The sequence below is a fragment of the Sapajus apella genome, unplaced genomic scaffold (genome assembly GCF_009761245.1).
Source record: "Sapajus apella isolate SASKATOON/1434 unplaced genomic scaffold, GSC_monkey_1.0 scaffold44, whole genome shotgun sequence".
Lineage (NCBI taxonomy): Eukaryota > Metazoa > Chordata > Mammalia > Primates > Cebidae > Sapajus > Sapajus apella.
In genome coordinates, this window is record NW_022436984.1 from 17,117,622 (window position 1) to 17,134,475 (window position 16,854).

The following is a 16,854-nucleotide window of genomic DNA, read 5'->3' on the forward strand; positions in this document are numbered from 1 at the left end:
CTGATAAGCAACTTCAGCAAAGTTTCAGGATACAAAATCAATGTGCAGAAACCACAAGCATTTCTATACACCAATAACATACAAACAGCCAAATCAAAAGTGAGCTCCCATTCACAATTGCTACAAAGAGAATAAAATACCTAGGAATACAACTAACAAAGGATGTAAAGGACCTCTTCAAGGAGAACTACAAACCACTGCTCAACGAAATAAGAGAGGACACAAACAGATGGAAAAACATTCCATGCTCATGGTTGGGAAGAATCAACATTGTGAAAATGGCCATACTGCCCAAAATAATTTATAGATTAAATGCTATCCCCATCAAGCTACCAATGACCTTCTTCACAGAACTGGAAACTTCATATGGAACCAAAAGAGAGCCTGCATAGTGAAAACAATCCAAAGCAAAAAGAACAAAGCTGGAGGCATCATGCTGCCTGACTTCAAACAAGGCTACAGTAATTAAAACAGCATGGTACTGGTACCAAAACAGAGACATAGACTAGTGGAACAGAACAGAGGCCTCAGAAGCAACACCACACATTTACAATCATCTGATCTTTGACAAACCTAAGAAAAACAAGCAATGGGAAAAGGATCCCCTGTTTAATAAATGGTGTTGGGAAAACTGGCTAGCCATGTGCAGAAAGCAGAAACTGGACCCCTTCCTGACACCTTACACTAAAATTAACTCCAGGTGGATTAAAGATCTAAACATAAGACCTAACACCATGAAAACCCTAGAAGAAAACCTAGGTAAAACCATTCAGGACATAGGCATAGGCAAGGACTTCATGACTAAAACACCAAAAGCAATGGCAACAAAAGCCAAAATAGACAAATGGGATCTATTTAAACTCCAGAGCTTCTATACAGCAAAGAAAACAATCATTAAAGTGAACCAGCAACCAACAGAATGGGAAATAAAATTTTTGCAATCTACCCATCTGACAAAGGGCTAATATTCAGAATCTACAAAGAACTAAAACAGATTTACAAGAAAAAAAAAAACAAACAAACCCATTCAAAAGTGGGCAAAGGATATGAACAGACACTTTACAAAAGACGACACATATGAGGCCAACAAACAGAAATGCTCATCATCATTGGTCATTAGAGAAATGCAAATCAAAACCACATTGAGATACCATCACACACCAGTTAGAATGGCAATCATTAAAAAATCTGGAGACAACAGATGCTGGAGAGTATGTGGAGAAATAGGAACACTTTTACACTGTTGGTGGGCATGCAAATTAGTGTAACCATTGTGGAAGACAGTGTGGTGATTCCTCAAGGACCTAGAAATAGAAATTCCATTTGACCCAGCAATCCCGTTACTGAGTATATACCCAAAGAATTATAAATTGTTCTATTATAAGGACACATGCACATGTATGTTCATTGTGGCACTGTTTACAATAGTAAAGACTTGGAACCAACCCAAATGCCCATCAATGATAGACTGGACAGGGAAAATGTGACACATATACACCATGGAATAGTATGCAGCCATAAAAAATGATGAGTTCATGTCCTTCATAGGGACATAGATGAACCTGGAAACCATCATTCTCAGCTAACTGACACAAGAACAGAAAACCAAACACCACGTTATCACTCATAGGCGGGTGTTGAACAATTAGAACACGTGGACACAGGGAGGGGAGCATCACATACTGCAGTCAATTTGCGGGGGGCTAGGGAAGGGTCAATGGGGGGTGGGGAGGATGGGGAGGGATAACCAGGGGAGAAATACCAGATATAGGTAATGGGGGGATGAAGGTAGCAATCCACCTTGCCATGTATATACCTATGCAACCATCCTGCCTGATCTGCACGTGTACCCCAGAACCTAAAGTACAATAATAATAAAAAAAAAAAAGAACAGTGCCTGGCACATCATAAACACACAAAAAAATGCTAGCTGTTATCATCCGAGAGTGTCACCTAGATAGTGAAGTCAGCAAGGCTGGTGGCAGGATTTGTGATGGAGAACACCACAGGGATCAGATTATGGGGAAGGAGAGAATACCATAGGAGCTTATGATTTGTGCAGTGGCAAGGGCTAATTGGGATATGATATACTGTTTGACTTCAAAATTTCAAACAAAACTGATAGGAACTACTTTTGTTGTGGAGGCATGGTAAAAAAAAATTATTCTTTTAATTAGTTCACCTTGAGATTTGAGGTTGCCTTTAAGTTTTCATGAGGATTCTTCTAGTATAATTTGTTTTCTAATTTTTTAAAGAGTAAGAGTTTAAAGAAATTCTAGGCTGGGCGCAGTGGCTCACGCCTGTAATCCCAGCACTTTGGGAGCCCAAGGTGGGAGGATCACCTCAGGTCGGGAGTTCAAGACCAGCCTGACCGACATGGTAAAACCCGTCTATCCTAAAAATACAAATTTAGCCGGGCATGGTGGCACATGCCTGTAATCCCAGCTACTCGGGAGGCTGAGGCAGGAGAGTTGCTTCAACTCAGGAGGCAGAGGTTGTGTTGAGCCAAGATCGCGCCATTGCACTCCAGCCTGGGCAACAAGAGTGAAACTCGGTCTCAGACAACAACAACAACAAAATTATCTGGGAGTGGTGGTGTCAGCCTGTGGTCCCAGCTACTCAGGAGGCTGAGGCAGGAGAATCACTTGGCTGCCTCCGCCCTGGAGGCAGAGATTGCAGTGAGGCAAGATTGCACCACTGCACTCCAACCTGGGTAACAGAGCAAGACTCTGTCTCAATAAAAAAGGAAAAAGAAATTGTAGTGCAAGATTTATGTATAAAGATAGATTGTTAAAACATGGCTTTTTACAGTGAATTGGCAAAGGTCTTCATTAATTTGCAATTCTTCAAAGGCACATATTGTTCTCTTTTAAAGATAAATCATTTCAGAAGTACACTGTCTATAGCCAGATGCATTATACTTAAGTTTTTATGAGATTTCTTTCTGGAGCTTGTTTAAAGAAGAAGGAAAAAAAAAGACACCCTACACAACTGTGTTTAAAGCTTCCAAGACATTTGTCTGTAAATATGTTTCTAAATTCGATTATACTGAAACATGTCTCAAATGAAACATTTTTTGTTTTCTCTCAAACAGCATTCTAAATCCATCAGACCATTAGGTAGTGGAGTTGCTTGTTTGCTTAAACCATAGCTTTGAAAGCCCAAAGGCTGACTGGGTTTATGGGTTTAAAAGAAAACGTGTTTAACCTCTTATTCATAGTGACGATGGAAGCATTCATTAACTACTGCCATCCTTTATTTACATTTTCTCATTTGGTTCTCACAACAGCCTAGTGAGATGTACAATAATCCCAGGTTACTGACAAAGAAACGGAGAGGTTAAGTCAGTTGCTTGAGCACATCCATCTAGTACAAGGTAGAAGTGGAAGGAATTTAAACCTTGGTTCATTAGACCTCCACAGCCAGTCCTTTTCTAGTATAGTGACTTGTCTACTGTAAAATCTATTTTGACAGTAATTTGTATTGTATTCTGTTCAATGTATTGCTATCAGAATAGTCCTTTGCTTTTTTTGAGATGGGGTCTCATTGTTGCTCAGGCTGGTGTGCAGTGGCTCTATCTCAGCTCACTGCAGCCTCCGCCTCCCAGGTTCAAGTGATTCTCCTGCCTCAGCCTCCTGAGTAGCTGGGATTACAGGCATGCACCACCATGCCTGGCTAATTTTTATATTTTTAAGTAGAGACAGGGTTTCGCCATGTTGGCCAGGTCTGTCTCGAATGCCCCACCTCAAATGATTTGCCTGCCTGGCCTCCCAAAGTGCTAGGATTACAGGCATGAGCCACCGCACCCAGCCAGAATAGTCCATTTAAATGTAAGTTATCACAAAGACTTATGAGATCCTAGACTCTGTATCATGCCTTATCCCACTCCCAGTCCCTTCCCCGATAACCTCTCCTCTCACTCACAGCCTGAGACACACAGGCCTTGCTGCTCCTCCTCAGACCCACAGGGCTCATCTCTCACCAGACACCCCTGCTTTCCTCCCAGATGACTGCACAGCTCATCTATGTCCTTCAGGGCCTTTGGGGGCTTGCTCAATGGCAGTGAGGCCCTCTTGACCACCTGATTTTAAATTGTAATACCCCTTCTTCCTTCCACAAGCACATCCTCTTCTTTCCTGCTTCATTTTTCTCCATAATTCTTACCATCATGGGCAAGTATGACAATAGAATTTTGGGCTTTAATTGTACTGGCCAGTGTCTTGGTTTCGAGGTGGTGTGCTTCTTCAGATTGAATTTACGCTCACTGTGGCAGGAGACGGTCTGGCCCCAAGGCAGAAATTGGCAGAGCTAGCTGGGTGGGGCCTCTGCCAACGAAGTGGACTAAAGAGCAAGTGCAACCACACATTCTAGGTCTGGGGCAATAGGGCTCATTCTAAATCTTACCCATCAGTGTGAATGGAATTCTTTGTGTTTTTCTAGGCTTGAGAACATAGCTGGGACTGTCTGGTAAAAATCTTCAAGGCTTATATATACCTGGGCAGGACTGGGGCAGGGGGGTAACTCACAGTAAGGATCTTCATAAAGCCACCAAGTGATGATAAACCTACAATAGTAAAAATGTTGGTAAAGTGTCTTCCACAAAAAAGTATATAAATGTGAACTCTTTGTACTCTTTCTTTTTCAATTTTTTTTTTTTTTTTTTTTTTTGACAGAGCCTTGCTCTGTCCCCCATGCTGGAGTGCAGTGGCGCAATCTTGGCTCACTGCAACCTCCGCCTCCCAGCTTCAAGCAATTCTCATGCCTCAGCTTCCCAAGTAGTTGGGATTACAGGTGCGTGCCACCATGCCCAGCTAATTTTTGTATTTTTAGTACAGAGGGGGTTTCACCCTGTTGACCAGGCTGGTCTCAAACTCCTGACCTCAGGCGATCTGCCAACCTTGGCCTCCCAAAGTGCTGGGATTACAGGCGTGAGCCACTGTGCACAGCCTCTTTGCACTCTTGATGAAAATATTAGCATACTGCTGATTTAATTGTCTGTCCTCACCAGGCTGTGAGCTTCCTGAGAAAGGAGACTGTATGCTGTTCAAGTCTGTTTCTCCAGGACCTAGATCAGTTACTGACTATTCAAAGTCAAGAGCTAGTTTCAAATTCTGTCCCAATCCCTTAACTTAGTACCTGATAGATAGGAGGTTCTCAGTTTACAGTAGTAGCTTTTAACATCATTTCATTACTTTGTATGATTAGTTCTAAGAAGGCATCAAATGTTTTGAATTAATGAATTTTTGACATTTAGGAAATCACTAGAATTCTTTAGGTTTTCATCTTCTCTCTTCTAACATTAGAGTATTAACCTAGAGAGCCACAGGGTTGTCGGAAATCTGTAAAATGTGGAAAGTATGAAATATTCTTACTGGTAAAATTACACTTTCTCTCTTTTTTTTTTTTTTGAGACAGAGTTTCACTCTTGTTACCCAGGCTGGAGTGCAATGGCGTGATCTCGGCTCACCGCAACCTCCGCCTCCTGGGTTCAGGCAATTCTCCTGCTTCAGCCGCCTGAGTAGCTGGGATTACAGGCACGCGCCACCATGCCCAGCTGATTTTTTTTTTTGTATTTTTAGTAGAGACGTGGTTTCACCATGTTGACCAGGATGGTCTCGATCTCTTGACCTCGTGATCCACCTGTCTCGGCCTCCCAAAGTGCTGGGATTACAGGCTTGAGCCACCGCGCCCGGCCTCTTTTTTTTATTATAATGCATTCATGGGGTACAAGTACAGTTCTCTTACATGCATTGATTGCATAGTGATTCTGTCAGGGCTTGTAGGATATCCATCACTCATGGTAACATACCTTGTATCCTGTTTCATAATTTCTCATTATCCACCCCTCCACCTGCTTCTTTATCCATCTGTGAAGCCTTAGTCCTAGGCATAGTATTTGAGGCACAGTAAACATTTGTTATATGTTGAATGGTGAGCACTGAAGCAAAACTTACCATTCTACTACTGTTAACAGGTAAATCTTTTTTTCCCACTTTTATTTTAGATATAGGGGGTGCACGTGCAGATCGGTTACATGTGAATATTGCGTGATGCTGAGGTTTGGAGTACAGATCCCATCATCCAGGAAGTGAGCATAGTACCTGATAGGTAGTCTTTTAACCTGGCCACCCCGGTTCCCTCTATTCTCTGGTAGTCCACAGTGTCTATTGTTTCCATATTTATGTCCATGTGTGCTCAAGGTGCAGCAGGTAAATCTTAAACAGCATTGGACAATCTATTTGGAGTATTACTTATATCTGGGCAAAGTGGATACTTATAGAAACTCAAATAGAGTGTATAAGCTATACTTTAAGGTGTCAGAGTTCAGGGCTACATTGACAATTCATTGTAACATGGTTTCAGGTAAAACATGGATACTCCAAGAGAGTCTGGTGTACACTAATAGGAAAGACATTATATTATTTTCGGAGTCAAGAAGATAAGGTATGTATACATTTTTAATACGCTAATTGAAGTAACTTTTTGTTAAGGCTTATACTTTTCCTTTTCACTCTTCTGTTACTTTGTAAAACTTCGGAGTCTTTATGAGGTTGAAATTTGGTACAATTTGGTTCAACGGACATAATTACACAAGGGTCTATCACCTACACCTCCAGCGGTCTTGATTCTTAATTACAAGCCTTAGCAACTTTTAATTAATCCATCTTCTAAGACCTATAAAAGTCTTCTTCTACTCCCTCCCACAGCCATCAGTTTCTTATATTTTCCCGGGTTCTTACAAACCAGATAAGGTTGACAGAAGGAAGCAGCAAGTTAGGAAAGAAAACCTAAGAAGGAAAAAGAATCTAGTTCTGTCCCAGGCCCTCAAATTCCTGAATACCACTTATCTACCCATCCATCTGCCTGTTTATATTCTGTTTATTAATATTTAAACTAATCCCCTTCCCAAAAGAATCTAAATTACTTTTACTTTCGGAATAAAAAGATGGGGTATCTACCCAAAGGTAAAATGTATGCCCAGTCATCGTTATGGGTATTCTGTGTCACCTTTGCATAACTGAAACTATAAAAATTGAACCAACATGGGCCATGAGTACTTGAATAATATAACAATGTTCGCTCCTCTGAAGAGCAGCCTGTGACTGATTACTGTGTTAATGAGACTAAACTTCTTGGTCTACTGACCATGTGGGACAATTAGTATTTTTCTTTGTCTTTTAACAGACTACACTCTCAGGTCTGATCAGCTGTATTTAAAATACATGCCTTTATACTCAACATTGCTAATGGGGTAGAGGTTAGCACAGTACAACCATTGAAAACAATACTGAGGCTAGGCACGATGGTTTATGCCTATGATCCCAGCACTTTGGGAGGTGAAGAGATGGGAGGATTGTTTGAGACCAACCTGGACAACATAGTAGGATCCTGTCTCTACAAAAAAAATTTAAAAATTAGCTGAGCGTGGTAGTGCATGCCTGTAGTCCCAACTACTAGGGAGACTAAGGTTGGAGGATCACTTGAGCCCAGAAGGTGCAGGTTACAGTGAGCCATGATTCGCACCATTGCACTCCAGGCTGGTCGACAAAATGAGACCCTGTCTCAAAAGAAACATACGAACAACCTCTAAAGTAGTGTGGGAAAATCCTCACATACAAATGCTACCTGAATATGTACAATACAAAATTATATACTCAATGTAATCCTAACTTGTCAATCAAGAAAACAGAAACCACTCTATGTATTACTGGTGTAAAAGTTCTAATGCCAGCCTGGGCAACATAGCAAAACCTCATCTCTACTAAACAGAAAAATTATCCAGCCATGGTGATGCATGCTTGCAGTCCTGGCTACTTGGCGGGCTAAGGCAGGAGGATTGCTTGAGCTCAGAAGATCAAGGCTGCAGTGAGCTGTGATCACACCACTGCATTCCAGCCTGGGTGACAGAGTGACACCCTATCTCAAAAAAAATTAAAAATAAAAGTTTTAATATAGAATTGGGGACATACATAAATTTTAGAAAAGTTTTATGACTTACATAACTTTTAGAAAAGTCGTCGGGGGTAAAGGTTAGAGAAACTGCCAGTGAAGGTAAGAAGTCAGCACTGAAGATTTCTGGCCAAAGGACCAAAGGCAGCTGGTCCTCGAGGGGTCACTGGGAAGCTTCAGTGAGTCTCACATGAGCCCCAACATCTGGCCACAACAGTCCCAGGAGAATAATGACTCTTCTACCCTCACCTTCTAAACTTTAAGTAGATTCTCTCATAGGAAACTCTAACTGGGAACCATAACAGGGAAGGAGGTTCTGGCAAATTCGGTTCCCAACTTCTCTGCAATTATGAGATCTTAGAGGATGGTGATTGGAATGCCGAGTTTTATCTCAGTCCGACACATCTAAATAAAAATAAACAGAGAAGACAGAAAAGGAAGTATACCAATTGTTGAATAATTATCTGTGATCACAGTAATGTGGATGGTTTCTTTCTTTTTTAAATCCTTTCCATACGTACCAAGTTTCTGTAGTAGGCATGTGTTTTTATAAATAGAAAAATAATTTAATAAAAATGGATAGCATTGATCACAGAAGCAACAAGTCAGAAGAATGGATACATGAACAGAAATCCATTATAACCACTGGAAAAGTATTGAGAATATATGTGAATCAGTGTAGGCCTACTTCATTTTTTGCTGTAAATGTTTCCAAGATAATCTGCTTTTAATCTGTATCAGTGTCTTTTTTTATTAAATCAAAACATTTGAAACCACTAGGTCTATTTGCTGCTTATCAAGGCATGGTGCATCCTTTGGTAGAATGAATAACCATCTTTAAGTATTAGGGTGGATGAAAGGTAGATTTTCATATGATGTGTGCCCAAAGCACACAATTAGGTTAGTATTGTTATGTATTATCATAGTATTAATAGAATTAGTTTTCTTCAACCTATTTTTAAAAGCTTGCTTTTTAGGAGAGGCAGAATTTTATCTCTGCTTTCTTAGGGTTTTTGGCAGGCCTGAGAATTAGATTCACATTAAGACAGATTACAGGAGAGAACATATAAATTCATTTAATGTAAGTTTTACATCACACAGGAGCCCTCCTAAAGCAATGAGGACCCAAAGACTTAAAGTTGAACATTTATATACTGAATTAGACAAAGCATAATAAATTGTGAAAATGTGACAGGCAAAGAGCCTTAGGCTAAGGTAGTTAGTTGGGTGGAGAAGTGATGAGGAAGATAAGGCCGGGCGCGGTGGCTCAAGCCTGTAATCCCAGCACTTTGGGAGGCTGAGGCGGGCGGATCACAAGGTCAAGAGATTGAGACCATCCTGGTCAACATGGTGAAACCACGTCTCTACTAAAAATACAAAAAATTAGCTGGGCATGGTGGTGCGTGCCTGTAATCCCAGCTACTCAGGAAGCTGAGGCAGGAGAATTGCCTGAACCCGGGAGGCGGAGGTTGCGGTGAGCCGAGATCGCGCCATTGCACTCCAGCCTGGGTAACAAGAGCGAAACTCCGTCCCAAAAAAAAAAAAAAAAAAAAAAAAACAAGGGTTGTTTGTATAACTTTCCCCTGGTCTCAGCTTCCCATCTTGACAGGAATCTTGTTTTCCTTCTAGTTTAGGAGGATAGCTTTCATTTAGGTGTTTTATCTCCTGCCTTTGGGAAGAAAGGCAGAGGGTCAGAACGCCCTTATTGCACCTGCTGCTTTTAAAAGTGCCTTTAGTTTAAAATAACTTTTATGCCAAGGTGATATCTTTTAGGGTGGCAGAATGCCACCCTTCAGCTTTTGCTCTGAGTGAGGTGACAAACCACTGGAGGGCTTTGAGCAGAACAGGGATACGATCTTGCCTGTGTCTAACAGGTGTACTCTGACAGCTGATTAAGAATAGACCGAAGGGAATAAGGAAGAGATGCATTAGGAGGCCATTGCAGTCATTCAGGTGAGAAGGGATTGTGGTTTAGTGGTGCTGTGGATGTGTGAGAGGTGATCAGATTCTAGATAGATTCTGAAAGCCTTGCTGACAAGATTTATTGACTGAAAAGTCAATGTGAGAGACAGAAAAGGGTCAGCAATGATGCCAAGGTTTTGCACATTAATAGATATTAATTGCCAACAACTTGAGTTGGGGAAGACTGGGCAGAGCAGGTTATTAAAGAAGACTTACCAGAGTAAGTCTGAGATGCTGTTAAGTTTGAGAAGCTATCCAACATCTGAGTAGAGTTAGTGAGTCTGGGAGTAGCTAACATATGCTGGTATTAAAGCTATGAGCTTAGATGAGGTCACCCAGAAAGTGAACATAGATGGAAGAAGGGCTTGAGCACTGAGCCCTGAAACTTACCATGAAAATGTGTGATGTAAATATCCTTGTAGTTAGAATGAACTTTTTCAAAACTCCAGTTGCAAACTTGGCCAAAGATTTTAGAAGTTATAAATCTGATGCAGACCATGTATTTTCCTGGAATAAAGGTACTACATTAGAGCAAAAGTTTTAACAATAGATAGGCCAGATATTCAGCACAGCAGCTATAGTTGGTTATGTCAATAAAAGCATAGATAAAATTTAGTGTAAATTGGCTTTAGAAAGTTTTTCTTACCCTTAAGATGGAGAAATTCACGGCATTGTTTTGTGATGTATTATGTTAGTAAAGAGCGTCAGAATGTTCCTTTGGGATGATAGTTCATTTTGTACTATCTATCTAATCTTGTTATTTTTACTAGGAACAATATTTTTCTTTTCAATGAACGGTTTTGAGACTATATACACTTGCCCTTTTGATCCAATAACTTAAACCGCTGATCAATTCTGTGGGGGAAAAAAGTCAAATGAATGTTTTGGTGAATTATTACTAGTTACTAGTTGCTTAACTAGGTAATGGGTCATTTTGAAGCAGCCTCATTGCATGGGGAAAATACCAAGGTTCTTGTTCTCACGGGCAAGGAGATCCAGGTCACAGACACACACACAAACAGAGTGAATTTAGAGCAGGAGTTTAATAGATAGTGCAAAAGGAAAGACAGCTTTCCATCCCAGAGTGGGGGTCCCTAGTGGGTTGCCAAGTTGTAGTAAAAATGTCAGGGTTTTTATAAATGGGCTAGCGAGGAGGGGGCTCGTAAGGAGGGGATATCCTATCCCCCTGATGGTTTAGTTGGGACTAGGTGTGCTATCTGTGCAAAGCAGAGGTTTTTTTATCAGCTGTGTCCCATTCCTTGACCACATAGGCTGACTCTTAGTCTGTGTTTCTTTGTCCTGCTTCTCTGGGAGGGAGAGTTTCTGTGTCTGTTCCCATCTTGTTGCAGCTGCAGGCATCCCCCACAGTCTGCCTTTAGCTTCCCTATCTTAGTGTACCCAAAGGGAAAAGAATGTGCTTATTAAGGCTATCTGTTTTATTGGGGACCCATTGTATAAGTGTGAAGTTTGGTGATTACCCAGGAGGCCTTCCCCACTCCTTCTGTGCCGAAGCTGTCTTATCTGTGTTTTTCTATCTGCTCTTTCAGGCTGCTTGTTGTTAGAAGAGAAGTGATTTCCTTGAACTGTGTGAGTTTAGAAGGGGAGCTATCTTTGAGCTGCTTTTTGTTAAAAGGAAAGCTTTCTGTTGGGGACTCGCTTTACCCTGTCTACTTAAATAATTTCTTTCTGCCTCCTTTAACAATTTTAGTACAGCTGAATCACCTGAACTATTGTTCAGAAGTAGCATCTTGCTTTTTCCTCAAAAGTTAAATCTCTAGTATATATATTGTTCTTTCATATTACTATTGGGCTCTTTGGTTGTTGCCACTACTTTTGTTATACTGTGGATAATCAAATTGCCTGTAGGCATCATTTTAAAAAAGGTATGTTATGCTGGAGTGGTGGCTAACGCTTATGATTCTAGCACTTTGGGAGACTGAGGCAGGAGGATTCTTTGAGCCCAGGAGCTTGAGACTGGCCTGGGCAATGTAGTGAGACCCTATCTCCAAAAAAAAAAATTTTTTTTTTAATTAGCTGGGCATGATGGCATGTGCCTGTAGTGCTAGCTATTTGAAAGGCTGAGAAGGAAGGATCCCTTGAGCCCAGGAGTTTGAGGTTACAGTGAGGTTACTGATTGTACCACTGTACTCCAGCCTGGGAGACAGAGGAGACCCTATCTCTTAAAAAAAAAAGGAAAATAAAAAAATAAAATACAAATTTAAAAGGTATGCTTTATAAAGGTAAAAATGAAAAGAACTATGAAACATTTTAGTAAGAAAAGATTTGGAAAGTGCCTTCCTCACAATTACTAATATTTACTTTAGTTTCCTTTAGGTCAGATCAAACTCTGGGAGGCTAAAGTGGAAGAGGTTGACAGATCTTGTGATTCAGATGAAGATTATGAAGCCAGTGGACGTAGTCTGTTATCCACACATTATACCATCGTTATCCATCCCAAAGACCAAGGTCCGACTTACCTTCTAATTGGATCCAAGCATGAAAAGGTATTCTAAGACATATTGGTTGATTTAGAGTGATGTAGACTAATATTATGCAGATATTGGTAATAATTGTCAAATCAATTTAATGAAAATAAGGAAGAAAATTTTGCTATAGACTTTCAGCTCTGTTTGCAGAGATTCTTTACCTCCCTGGAAATGAGCCTTGTTCAAATGTGTCATTTTCCAGTCCTGTTGGTAAAAGTGGTATCAAGGCTGAAATTAGTGCATGGAAGTGCATGGCTAAAGGACCTTATGTTAAAAATGTGGATCTCTCAGATTGAACATTTTTTAGTAGATCTAAGGCCTCCATTTTATGTTTTTGATTCATTTTCAACAAAATTTGGGCTTAGATACAATTGAAAATGATTTTATGTGTTATATATACATGTAGTCATTTATGATAAAGGAGTCATCACAAATTGATGGGGAAGTAATATATATCATTCAATACATAGGATTATATATTTATTATATATTGAGGAAATTGGCTACTTAGGAAACATTAGTTTAGTCTTTCATCTCATACAGATAGCAAAATCATTTCCAGATGAATTTAAAGAGTTAGGAGAATTCAATGAAACTATTTTTTAAAAAGGCCTTTATTTAATTTCTGAATCAGAAGTACTTTCTAAGAAAACAAAAAGGCGGTGTAAGAAATCAGAGTGCAAATGGTTGATAGATTTGACTATAAATATTGAAATACTTCTATATATCAAATATTATCATAAATATGACTAAACAAAGAAAATGTGGTACATATACACCATGGAGTACTACACAGCCATAAAAAACGATGAGCTCGTGTCCTTTGTAGGGACTTGGATGAATCTGGAAACCATCATTCTCAGCAGACTGACACAAGAACAGAAAGCCAAACACCGTATGTTCTCACTCATAGGCAGGTGCTAAGCAATGAGAACACGTGGACTTAGGGAGAGGAGCATCACACAATGGGGGCTGTTGGGGGAGGATAAGGGAGAGACAGCAGGGTGTGGGGAGGGAGGGGGGGTGAGGAGGGATAACATGGGGTGAAATGCCAGATTTAGTATGCACCTAAAGTAAAATAAATAAATTTTTTAAAAATTAAAAAAATAAAGATCATTTGACCATAAAAAAAAATGACTAAAAAGATAATACAGAAAACAAAATATTTCATGGATGGCTACTGTATCTTTAACGTATCTTTAACATATCTTTAACATATAAACAACTCTTTATAGATTATTATTGTTGCTATTAATCATTGTTTTTGAGCACATGTATCAGGCCAAGTGCTAAGTATGTCTCTTCTTCATCTTTCCAATTACCCTCTGTGGGAGGTTACCGTATTCCCATTTGTAGATGGAAAGACTGAAGCTCTTTCCTTTGGTCACACATCTGGCAAGAGTTGATGTTAGACCCCTGTCTCTAACCACAGAGGCTGTGTTCCTGAACACTTGCCTCTGTTGCCTCTCATTTGATTTGAAAAGGACTATGTTTCTAGTAGAAAAATGGGAAGAGGGCCTGATGAACAACTTACTGAGGAATTTAATGGCTAATGAATGCTTATGTTCATCTGTAATCAAAGATACGCACATTTAAACATGATAAAGCTTTTATTACCTCTCAGATTATAAAGGTTTAAAAAATTATGTAAGTGAAGCTATGAGAAGGGAAGCATTCCTATATATCACTGGTGGGAATAGAAATTAGTGTGAATGCTTTGGAAAGTACTTTGAAAATATTTTTCAAGATTTCCTAAAAGTTTTCATGCCCTGGTAATGACTTATAATTCTATTTCAAAAAATATATATATTAAGAAAAGATTGGCTGGGCACGGTGGCTTATGCCTGTAATCCCAGCATTTTGGGAGGCTGTGGCAGGTAGATCACCTAAGTTTAGGAGTTCAAAATCAGCCTGTGGTAAAACCCCATCTCTACTAAAAATACAAAAATCAGCTGAGCATGGTGGCAGACACCTGTAATCCAAGCTACTCGGGAGGCTGAGGCAGGAGAATCACTTGAACCTGGGAGACAGAGGCTGCAGTGAGCTGAGATTGCACCATTGCACTCCAGCCTGGGTAACAGAGACTCCATCTCAAAAATAAATAAATAAGAAAAACAAAATGTTAATAAATGCAGCCAAACATTTATGTATAGTTTGTTTGATACAATACTCTTTTTTTTTTTTTTGAAACAGAGTTTCACTCTGTTGCCCAGGCTGTAGTGCAGTGGCCCGATCTCGACTCACTGCAACCTCTACCTCTCAGGTTCAAGTGATTCTCCTGCCCCATCCTCCCAAGTAGCTGGGATTACAGGCAGGCATCACCATTCCTGGCTAATTTTTGTATTTTTAGTAGAGACAGGGTTTTACCATGTTGGCCAGGCTGGTCTCGACCCCCTGACCTCAGGTGATCTACCTACCTCCGCCTCCCAAAGTGCCGGGATTACAGGTGTGAGCCACTATGCCCAGTCTATAATACTCTTTTTAGAATGATTTTACTTTTGAAATATTTTAAACATGGAAAATATAACATTTCCTTTTTAGATAAAAGACGATAGCTGTCACAGTATTTTTTATCAGTGAGGAGTTAGTAACTATTATAATGTTCAACAATAAGAAATTGATTAAATAAATATGGTATGTCCATATGTGTAACAGGATATCCTGCAGCCATTAAAACTTGTTTATAAAGAATTTCTAGCAACGAGGGAGTGCTTGTACTATTTTACTAAAATTCAGAAATTATCCTCTACTTTTAGAATAATTCAACTATGTAAAAATGTAATCTACATATACATTTCCACAGAGAAAAAAGGCCAGTAATCTTGGGTGAGTGGGATAAGATAGATATTATGTTTTCTTTAAATTTTCAGGATTTCCAAAAGATTCTGTATGTATCACTCTGGGAATCAGATTTTAAATTTAATAGAATTTATTGTATTTTGTAAAAGAGTATCAGCTGGTTGTAGTCTCTTAACATCTGTATTCTTTTTCTTGATTTTGTCATGCTTTTCTAAGAAGCATCTGAAGAAAATAAGAAAAATGTGAATAATGGGACAAGGTAACATAAGCAAGTTCAAGTGAGCATGCCTGAGAATTGTTTGAATAAATGGCTCTTCATTATTATTTAAAAATTAAAGCAAGTTATTCTTTTCCATCTCAAAGTTTTCTACTGTTTATACAAGTTGTTTTTTTCTTTAAGTAATCAAAACTATATCTTAATATTTCTATTAATATGTTCTTGTTTCAAGGACACTTGGCTTTATCATCTGACTGTTGCAGCTGGAAGCAGCAATATAAATGTTGGCTCTGAATTTGAACAACTGGTTTGCAAATTGCTAAATATAGACGGGGAGCCTTGTAAGTTCATAAACTTATAAATAAAGCTTTATGGTTTATGAAATGGACCTCAACCCCCTTAGCCTGATTGAATTTTCACTTAATGGGTACCTGTTTCCCTGAAATAAACCCACCTTTTCATTGCCTTTGCTCTTCATGGGAGAGAATTCTCTCAGTGGCTCCTTGGCTGCAGGGACACCATCATTCCTCACTAGGCTGTGTCCCATCACCTCCCTCTGCCTTTCCTCCCATTGCTTCTCTGTTTGAAACGCCCCCCTTCCTTGGCACTCCTTACCAACATTACGAAACCCCACCTAGCCTTAGGCGATCCCCCAGCCAGCCCCGCATCTGGCTCATAAAAGGCGCTTTGTCAATGTTAAAATTATGTCCTAATGCAATTTGTCCCTTAATTATTTTATAGCAAGCTTGTCCAACCTGTAACCCGCAGGCTGCATGTGGCCCAGGATGGCTTTGAATGTGGCCCAACACAAATTCCTAAACTTTCTTAAAACATTATGAAATTCCCTTTGAGTTTTTTTTTTTTTAAGCTCATCAGCTATTGTTAGTGTGTGGCCCAAGACAATTCTTCTTCCAGTATGGCCCAGGGAAGCCAAAAGATTTATAGCATGTATAGTTTTCCATTGAAATTTTTTGTTTTGCTTTGTTTTTGAGATGAAGTCTCACTCTGTCACCCAGGCTAGAGTGCAGTGGCATGTTCTCAGCTGACTATGACCTCCGCCTCCTGGGATCAAGCAATCCTCCTGCCTCAGCCTCCTGAGTAGCTGGGAACACAGGTGTGCACTACCATGCCTAGCTGATTTTGTATCTTTGGTAGAGATGGGGGTTTCGTCATGTTGCACAGACTGGTCTTGAACTCCTAAGCTCAAGCAATCTGCCCATCTCAGCCTCCCAAAGTGCTGGCATTACAGGCATGAGCCACTGTGCCTGGCCCAAAATTAATTTTTGTGGTTAAGGGTTCCCCATTGATAATCTAGATCCTCTCCTATCCTTTACATACTAAGACCACATTTTATTTGCTGTGTCCAACATAGGAATTTAATAGATGTTGATTTCAGGAATGCCTTCAAATTCCTCTTTATATCTCTTTCTACATTGGCTT

The 16,854-nt window shown here is 39.8% G+C and overlaps 1 protein-coding gene across 5 annotated transcripts in view; it reads left to right on the plus strand.

The window, feature by feature from the left end:
* Nucleotides 1-16,854, plus strand: part of PLEKHH2 (pleckstrin homology, MyTH4 and FERM domain containing H2) — a 143,292-nt gene that overhangs the window by 88,560 nt on the left and 37,878 nt on the right. For all 5 annotated transcript variants that reach the window (XR_004257237.1, XR_004257238.1, XM_032239432.1 and 2 more), the window contains exons 16-18: nt 6,364-6,444; nt 12,237-12,416; nt 15,647-15,755. Coding sequence is in view for 3 of the 5 variants with exons in the window: in XM_032239432.1 (XP_032095323.1) it covers nt 6,364-6,444; nt 12,237-12,416; nt 15,647-15,755 (370 nt within the window). In the remaining 2 variants the exon portion in view is untranslated. The remainder of the gene's footprint in view (nt 1-6,363; nt 6,445-12,236; nt 12,417-15,646; nt 15,756-16,854) is intronic.